Raw genomic sequence first — 8982 nt, 5'->3', positions numbered from 1 at the left:
GATTGTTATGACTTAAAGGTGCAAATACCAACAAGAAAACCTGCTCTGTAGCCCAGCTGCCTGCAGTGGGGATGCAGCACAGACACAGAGGGAAGCACCTCTGGCTCCCAGAAGACAGGCACAGCACAAGCAGCTTCTGGTGGCTCCAGGTGATGAATCCAAACTCCTTTTCTCCAGCTCCCACCCCCTTACACCAGCAATGAATTCTTGCCACTTGAAATGAGAGGCAGCAAGGAGGAACAGACTGTGAATTTTATTCAGGAGTCTTCAGACACAGCAGTGAAGCAAATGCCCTGCTCCCCAAAATCGGGATCTCCCGGTGCTGGCTGACACAACATTAGGTACCAGCATGTTCCTGGTATCCAGGTAGCACAACGTTCTCCTTCTCACATTGCTGGCACAAGGCTGCTTTGGGGAACAGGGAGGGAGGCACCAAGGAATATGATACCCAGCACAGGGACACCTCCGAGCAATGCAGGTGGCCCAGAAAAGGGTGGTGGCTCTGCATTTGCCCCAGGCCACAAGCCCAGACCCGCTGCCCGCAACGGTGAAAGGGCGAGGACTGGTCCTTCCACATCTGCCATCACCTCGGTCCCCRTTTGCATCCAGGGCTCAGGAAGGGACTGCAGGATGCAGTGGCTGATCACGGATGTCCCCACCAGGGGCCACTGTGACATTAAGGAAAGCCAGACTGCCAGGCATAGGAGGGAGCCGTGGGCTCCAGCCCGTACAGCACACCAAGGGCTCCATGGAGTATCTGCCCCTCCTCCAGGGCTGGAAGCTCAAGCCTCCGAGGTGAGTTTGTAAAAAAAAAATGAATGCATGTGAAGAGTGAAGGGGCCTGGGGGTGTCAATGTGGGGCAAGGGGCTGCCATACACTGCAGTACAAAAATAAAGATACAAACAAGAAATGAAAAGGCTGGAGTGGAGCTTTCAGATCACATCCTCATATCTCTGGCTTGTAACAGCTAGAGAGGGAGAGAGAAAGAGAAAAAATCAGCGGTAGAAAAAAAAAGCAACTGAGCATGGAGGGGAGAATGAGAAAGAAAAAGGAAAATTAGAGAGGAAACAAGAACAGAAGACAAAAGAGATGAGGATTGAGGGTGGGAAAACAGAACAAAAGGAAGAAAAAGTCCATGTGATTAACATACACTGATTCTTAAGATAATAACACTAAGGCCCCACAGCCATAGACAAGGAGGCTTTCAAACAGGGAGAGAGAAATGTCAGCCAGCTAACAAGTGCCCTCCATCAGGACAGTTTAACAAGAGCCTCACAGTTTTGCAGTACAGAGAGGAATCCTCCTTCTAATGCTTTCTGTACCCAGCCCCATGCATGTCCGCCAGCCAGCCTTCCTATGCAGGAGGCAGAGCAGAGAGTCTCATTTTACACCCAGCTGTGAGAACATCTGCAATGGGGACTGGCTGCTTTTGTTCTGCCTCTGTCACCTTTTTGACTGCACTCTCACTCTGGCAGAGCCAGTGGGGGAAAAGCCCAGGAAAGTGAGAGCAGGGAGGTAAAAACAACAGGCTGCCTTCTGCAAACTGGTCCTGGGCTGGCAGGCAAAGGAGCTGCGGACGGCAGTCTGGAGAAGCGATCTGGCATGTGTGTCATGCAGACACGTGGCACAATTCCACCCCTTCCCCAAACCACCCCTGCCTGCTTTGCATTTATTTCCACCGCTCTCRCAGCTGCACTCTCCTTTCTGCTGCCAGAGCCTCTGGTATAGAGCCATAGGATCTGCTTGGCAGGTAAGGCACACATTGGATGAGAATAGGTAAAGCCACCTTAGGGATGAGTCAACCTCACCTCCCTCCTTCCCCTCCCCAAGCTCTACAAACCAGGGCCATACCCACAAGAGGGAAGTGAGTCACTCATGCAGAGCTCAGGCTGGCAGGAGCTGGGAGTGCAGACAGGTAACATACCTGCAGAGGAGGAAAAGTGAGGAGCAGAGAGAGACAGGGCCCTGGGCAGAGACCACTCTGAGCCCTGGGGGACAAAGAGACAGAGGGAAGGATGCTGGAGGCTGGCGAGTGGGGCAATGTGGGAGGTAGATGACAGTGCTGGGATGGACACGGAAGGGAGCAGGAGGGAGGGTCCACAGGAAGAGAGTTTAGCACAATCCCGAATAGATGGACAGTCTGCAAATAAAAATAAAACCGTAGATAAACCAAACTGTTTAAAATACAAAGCAGCAGCCATGGTAACAGCTCTCCCCTATCAGCTTTATCTCCAGAGACTCCAACTGCTGGAGAGGACAGCCCCCACACCCCACACCTGCTCTAGTCCTTCCCTGCTGCTAGCTGTGAGCTCTCACCAGAAAGGTGGACGGGTCTATGCCTGGGGGATTATTTTTATCATTTTCCTCAGGGATTTTCTGCACCTTTCTCCTCTGCTTCTGCTTCTGCCTCTGCCACTGCCTCCTCCTCCACCTCCTGCTCTTCCTCCTCCAGGTCCTCCTCTGTGCTCTGTGGCCCAGCATGCGGGACAAAAGGAAGAAAGAGTAGAGATACTTGCAAGATGAGCCATGGCAGTTCTTTCTGACACACAACAGAATAAAGCAATTGTCATAGCGCTGGAATAAAAAGGGATCTTTCCCCATGGCCAAGACAATTCTAGGTCAGGGAACAGAGAGACTTGTTTTCCTCTGGAGCATCACATCAGGGGCATCTGACCCACTTACAAGTGCTGTGACACCACTGCCCAACAACTGCCATCAGTTGCTAGTGTTCCTTCCTGCATCCTGGGTGTCTACAGTATGTCGTGCACTGCCACATGTTTCTGTCCTTCCCTCAAAAGGGGAGCAGAAGATATCCACCCCTCAGGCTTGAGACTCAGAAAAAGGAAAGAAGATGCCACAAAACCTTCAGGGAAATAACTCTCTATAGGCAGTGACATGCACAGAATGGGCATGAGGAGCATGGGGGGGATGTTAGAGTAGCATGAGAAGTGCCAGGGTGACTTGCTAAAGCCATTTGCCACACACAGCCACACACCATCCCTCCAACAAGCACACTCCTTCTTTTGGGCAATGGGTGTAATGCCATGGTGCTGAACACCAGGATAGGCCCCTCTATTTCACCACTGAGGTACCTCACTGTCACAAGGAAGAGAGAAAAAAGAGAAGGAGCAAAAAGCAAAGAATCTTATACGCGACGGGAGCAGGGCAATAGTAAAGTTCATCTCACCTTGGCTTTGTGGCTGGGCTCTGAGTTCAGGCCATTGGGGGAGTTGTACAACTCCTTGGAGACCACGCACAGGAATTCTGTCTGATCCTCATTCCCATAATTATAGGATGAGCCAATGTTCACAAGCTAGAAAAGATAAGAGCAAGAATCACAAGCACATATTCCTGAAAACATTCCCTCCACTTGGGGAGCAAGGCAGAAAGCCCAYCATGCAGCATTGAGTCCAATCCATAATCCCAGTGGAAAGGCCTCCTAACTAAGCTGAGAAGACAACACAGAGAATCAGGAGAGAAGTTAGCCAGGATGCAAAACAGATTGGCCTCACACAGTATCCTCTAAACCTCTAGAAAGGGGCAAGAAAGAGCCAGTGTGATGGCTCCATCAATGACTTACCCAGTATTCTCAGAAACAGAAGGAGCCTTGCCTGGGAACAGCATGGTATCCACAATCTTTTCCCCAAAACACAACTCCTTCCCCTCCTGCTCTGCCTTATCCATACCTGCTCAAAGCGCCATCCATCTGACATAGTAGAAACCATCTGAGTGAGCTCCTCTTCCTGGCACTGCAGCACACGGTAGACATGCTTAGGAGGCACCTGAGAGCAGAATTGCAGAGCACACTGACAACAGTGACATGATAAAAGCTGTTCCCCTCCTTCAGAATAAAGTAGTAATACCCCACCTTGACCCCCTCCCTGTCCTCTTCCCCATGTTCCAGGTGAAAGGGGAGTGGAAATCACAATTCAACTTTTTACTGTGCTGCCTTTGGAGGCAAGAACAGTATTTCTTCTGGAGAGGAGSGACTGAGCTGAGTGCTTCCTGCATTGTCCCCAGAAGATAATGGCCTCCTTTGATGRAGAGTTTGCACTTGTCATTACAAAATCATTTTTGCAAATGCAGCAAATGCTGATGGGGCTTTGCAGCACAAAGTGACTGTGCTGCTGGAGGATTACAACCTGAGGCAGACATGACAGAAAGTGAGACAGCAGACAGTCCTSCCCCTAGGACAGATTTTCAAAGGTTGCTGGCCAAAATAGGGTGTGATCACAAGATTGATTCCTTGGCTGCATTTATCTCTTTCCCMTCCATCTCTTCACCTGTTTCCTCCAGGTTTCTCTACACGTATTACTATGCTCTTTATTGTGATTACACTCCCAGGACTCCACACAGCAGTCCTCCTCTCCATGACACTTTTGCTCTTCTCACAAACATTCCTCTATATCCCACAGCAACCAGCTGCCTTTTTCCAAAAATTAGAGAAGCTGATTTAGTTTCAGGGGCTACATCCATTACTTACTACAAGCTTGCAGTTTGTTTATCACAACTAGATTGATGGTAACTTGTCCACTGCAAGATTTTGTTGCAAAAGGATTAGCACATGACCTCTAATTAGTTGMCTCCTTCCATTCCTTGCTGCTTCTCTCAATCTTCTCTCAGTCTAGACTCATCTCTCTCCCTTTTTACATTCCAKGCTTGGCCCACTCTACTCTAGCTTGCCATACCTGTGTTACTGTGTAGTCCTTCTCCTCCATTCGATCCTTGATTATTCGGATCAAAGGCCCAATGTTATAAAACTCAGCTTCTTCGAGGATTCCTGAAAAAGACAGAAGGACCACAAAGACAGAAAGTTAGCAGCCCACCTTTATTTTTTAGCTTGACAAAGATCAATTCTGAGCTTCACAAGGTCCATAGGGAGAAATTATACTATTGCCTCACTTTTTAACAGGCTTGAAACTTCTTGCACAGAATTGATACTTGGCTCTCTGCATCTTGTTTCTAATGCTCACCCCAATTTCCTTAYACTGCCTGCTACTACAGACACTGGCACTGCCAGTGAAGGCTTGTGCTGAGGRCTGCTAATACCTTTAACAGATAACAGGCCACGGAAAACAAATGTAGGCTCCAGTCTCTCTCAATGACCTCTAGTTATCATCTTGCTCAGACTCTCTTATTAAAACAGAGAACCACAACTTGTGGTTCTGCCAAGTCACAAAAAGACCCTGGAAAAGCCTAGCTCACCTCCTGGGCCACTTGGAGTTGCAGTCCACACAGCTTTAAATTATCTTTAGCTCTCTTCCCTGTGCTTCAACTCAAAACAGGTAAACAGAAATGTTTTGGGTTTTTTCTCTATGGTGCTACATCCACCACCTCTCCTGAGACTCACCTGTTTGTTAACAGGCCTTTAGGAAAAGGGAGGTGGTTCCCAGAGGGTCAGTAAGGGTAAAGTGGCTAGGAGCCAACACTCAGATATACCCAGGGCAGTACACAGAAAACATAGGCGAGGAGATCTATCCTTCACTACCTGATACACTCAGACTTCTTCTGTGTCCCTCATTCAGCAGTGAATTGTCTAATAGGTTAGTTTTATGCTAGCCTGAATGTCTGCAGTAGGTAAAAAAGGAAATGCAAATGAACTGGACTCCTGTATGTTTTAGATTTGATATTAAAACCTGTGGATGAACTCTGTCTGACCTCAGGATGACAAGAAATGTCAAGTAGGAAACACATCAAAACTGGGCTTATTACAATCCTGTATCATTAGTTGGATATATTTTTTGAATTATAACTGATAAAACTGTTCTGAAGAAAACTTTCCTTGTTTCAGGTAAAAATGTGTAAAAGAGGCAATGTATAATGAACTTGCAGAAACTGTGTTTGGCAAGGGGTGGACAGCATAGCCTGTCTTTGGAATTGGCTCCTTATTAGAATCTAGCATCCAAGAAATAACAAGGCGTTGTGGACTTCTGGCTGGTAGCACTGTGATGTTACCAAATCATCCTATTGGACCCACAGTCAACCTCAAARGAGGGACTGGTTTGTCTGGCTTGCTTCACTGGAATTGCTGCAGACCACAACCCACYAGAGCACAAGCAGCATACAGTGCATATCACCGATTAATGATGATCTTTATTACAGCCAGTAGAAGAGAGGAGCTCAGTTTTTTTAGGTCTTCTGGGTTTTCATTCCTAATTAGAAACACTCAGTCATTAATAGAAAACTCAGTCACAGAGCATTGTTAAAAGTAGATCAGGAACATGTAAAAAATGGCTTATTGAGATGGCTCTGAGATCTTGCCTACTTCTCTCTTGGTGACATCTCTGCCACAACACCTGCAAGGATGCCTTCCTCATCTAGTTCAAATCCCTTTAGTAAAGGAGACATCATCATGCTTTGCAGGGATAGCTCTCTGAAATCCCCCCACATCAACATCCAAAAGGAGAACAAGAGACAATAAGGTTGACAATAAGTCCTATTTTTCCTGTCTACAGTAGAGATGGTATGTGGGAGGTTTCTGAGCTCCACAACTCACCCTCTTCAGCCATATCTTTATCCAGAACCAGCTTCCCATGACGGAGGAAATTCAGAATTGGTCCAAAGTAAGTGGGGTCTCGATCTATTAGGTAYGCACCAGTTTCATCCTAGCAACAGAGATAGATCACAAGGAGAAAAAACCCAAGGGAAACTTGCAACCAGCCCTCAAATGCCCCAGAATACAAGAAAATACAAACCTAAGCAAAAATGTCCACTATTTCTAAGATTCTTTGGAAACCATGGGCCCCTGAGAGTCCCTAGCCAAATCAGCCCAGCTTGGATTTCAACTCCTGTATTGGTCTGCTCAGCATGCCCACCTCAGCATGAATCAAGCTAGCTGAAAAAGGCCTCAGTCTCTTTGTGCAACTATGYGTCCAGGCCTGGTGTGAGAAAGCAGAGATCCCCTTACAGGGAACAAGGCTGAGTCAGCCAGACACGGCAGGGAAGCAGACCCAGGATGTGGGGCTACAAAGAGGAAGGAGAGCAGGAGCGGAGGGGAGATGGCCTCTCTTTTCCCCAGCTTGGGAAGGCAGGTGCCAGGCAACAACACAGCAAGTAGGATCTGGCATGGGGAAATCCTTCCCGGGAGAGCAGGGGAAAGGGCAGGCATCTCTCACTCAGTTACTCCAGCAGCTGTCGGGGTCTGGCTCCATCCCTGCATCCCTCCAGCCCTCCCCATGCTCCGTGGGGCACGAGGCGGGAGGCAACCCAGCTGCCTTACCCGGTCCGACTGCAGCTCCTCGCCCTGGCACAAGCGACACAGGAAAGATTTCTGCTCCCGACACAGGGTCTGCCTGGTGGTGAGGAAGACAGTGCCCCCCACATTGAGCCTCACCCACTTGGCCTGAGTGCCAGCAGGTGGCGGAATGTCCCAAGTGCAGCGTAGCCCCACGGCGCCCTGCATCTCCTCCCTGCCCTCCATCCTCATCCTCACCCCCACCTCCCCCACGGCGTGCAGGGACCGCCGCAGGTGCTGCCTGTCGGAGAATGCCGGGATCTGTAGTTTATCTGCCTCCCCCTCCGTAGCAGCCGTGTTTCCTCGGGGGGCAGGATCTTCCCTGTGATCACCAAGGGAGTTCTGAGAGGAGGAACATTGCTCTTGGCAGGAGGATATCACTGCGGCTACTGGGGTGGACAAGCCACAGCTCCACGGCGCTGGCAATCCCYGGCTTTTCCCCTGTTCCCGTTTTCACAAACCATGGGCTGGGCAGCGCTCCGGAGGTGCAGGGTATTATGCAAAAATCGTCGGCTTTTATTTCCATAGACATCCTCTCTGGCTCGTTAAAAGGTTCTGGGAACTGTAGTTTCGCAGAACGCACAAAAGGGTGATGGGAACTGTAGTTTTCCCAGCTCGCTGTTCCTGCAATAAGCATGCTGTAATGGAGGGGGCTGCACTGCACCACATGAGCCCAGCCCCGCGGCTGGTACTCCGCCTGCTTCCAGTCCTGGCTCTTGTCTGCAAGCTTCTTCAGAGACAGCGAGCACAACCTGCTCCCTGGCAGTCGGCAGATGAAGCCCCCAGCGCTGTACTTCACAGCATTCCCTTCAGGACATCCATTACCCCAGGCTCGAAGCTCAGTGCCGCATCAGTTGCCATATTTTCTTGCAGCAAAATCTACAGACAGTTGCCTTCTTGCTAACATATGTAGGGACACTTCTGGGAACTGTATTCTGGATCTGTATGAAGCGCTGGCAGGGGGCGAGAATAATTTTTCTTCCAGCTCAGAGGAGTTGCTGACTCAGCAAACTCCTCCCTTGTGCTACTCCACCAGCACAAGCCCCTCGTGTCCTTCCCCTGAGCTCCTGACATCCTGTTTGTGTCTGGACTACAGAAAGCTCCGACTGTAACTCAGCTCTGTGTGGATTTTACCTCTGCCCCCGACATAAATCACCCTCTGTGGCTGATGTGCCAATCCCATGTTAGGGAATCCAGCCCTGTCTCGGTCACTTATTCCTGCCAGGCCTAGCCTGGTGCTAAGCAGTTCATGCCCCAGGAGACTCTGTCCAAACACTTCTTGGCAGGGACAAGCTCTCTCTCCAGCTGCTCTGCCTTTCCCACTCCCACCTAAGCACAGCTGTGCTTGCCTGCAGCTCAAGCACTTTAAGAATGGAAAGGAAGGGCTGGTGTTTTTTGAGCCATGCCATTGTGGCTCAAAACCTTCCTCCCCCTAAGCAACTTCCTGGGTCTTCCTTGTCAGGGCAACTCAGCACTGCTGAGACATGCACTCACTTTCTTTTTCTTGTATCTAGATCTCAGCACCTTTTGAGATTGGGGAGTTATTGAGTGAAGAGGCTGGGTAAAGAGAAACATTGTTTTATTCTCATATTCCTTTTCTACTTGTCCTCCCTTCTTCTTTTACTTGCAAATCCTTCCCTTTTATTGTTACATGAGAAGGTAGCATGACCCTACCTCCAAATCACCCAGGATTTCCTTCGCAAAGATGGCATGTGTACTTTGCTCGGTCTGTGGAAGAGTGCCAGTG

The 8982-nt window shown here is 49.3% G+C and overlaps 1 protein-coding gene across 4 annotated transcripts; it reads right to left on the bottom strand.

The window, feature by feature from the left end:
* Nucleotides 1-209: 209 nt before the first annotated feature.
* KCTD17 (potassium channel tetramerization domain containing 17) lies at nt 210-7427 on the bottom strand. 4 transcript variants are annotated; one of them, XM_057387699.1, is made up of 8 exons: nt 7221-7427; nt 6498-6606; nt 4690-4781; nt 3688-3783; nt 3189-3314; nt 2384-2468; nt 1853-1925; nt 210-968 (listed from the first exon to the last, which is right to left on the bottom strand). In XM_057387699.1, the coding sequence occupies exons 1-8, from the start codon at nt 7425-7427 to the stop codon at nt 947-949; spliced, it is 810 nt and encodes a 269-aa protein (XP_057243682.1). In that variant the 3' UTR covers nt 210-946. The 4 variants fall into 4 exon arrangements, with proteins under 4 accessions (XP_057243682.1, XP_057243689.1, XP_057243703.1 ...); XM_057387706.1 differs by lacking the exon at nt 1853-1925 and having other exon boundaries at nt 2318-2468; XM_057387720.1 differs by lacking the exon at nt 210-968 and having other exon boundaries at nt 1889-1925; nt 2318-2468.
* Nucleotides 7428-8982: the final 1555 nt, after the last annotated feature.

This window comes from Malurus melanocephalus, unplaced genomic scaffold (genome assembly GCF_030028575.1).
Source record: "Malurus melanocephalus ecotype Western Australia unplaced genomic scaffold, MMel_1.1 scaffold_17, whole genome shotgun sequence".
Classification (NCBI taxonomy): domain Eukaryota; kingdom Metazoa; phylum Chordata; class Aves; order Passeriformes; family Maluridae; genus Malurus; species Malurus melanocephalus.
Note: the sequence above shows the minus strand (reverse complement) of the source record. Positions and strands in the feature narration are given on the sequence as shown.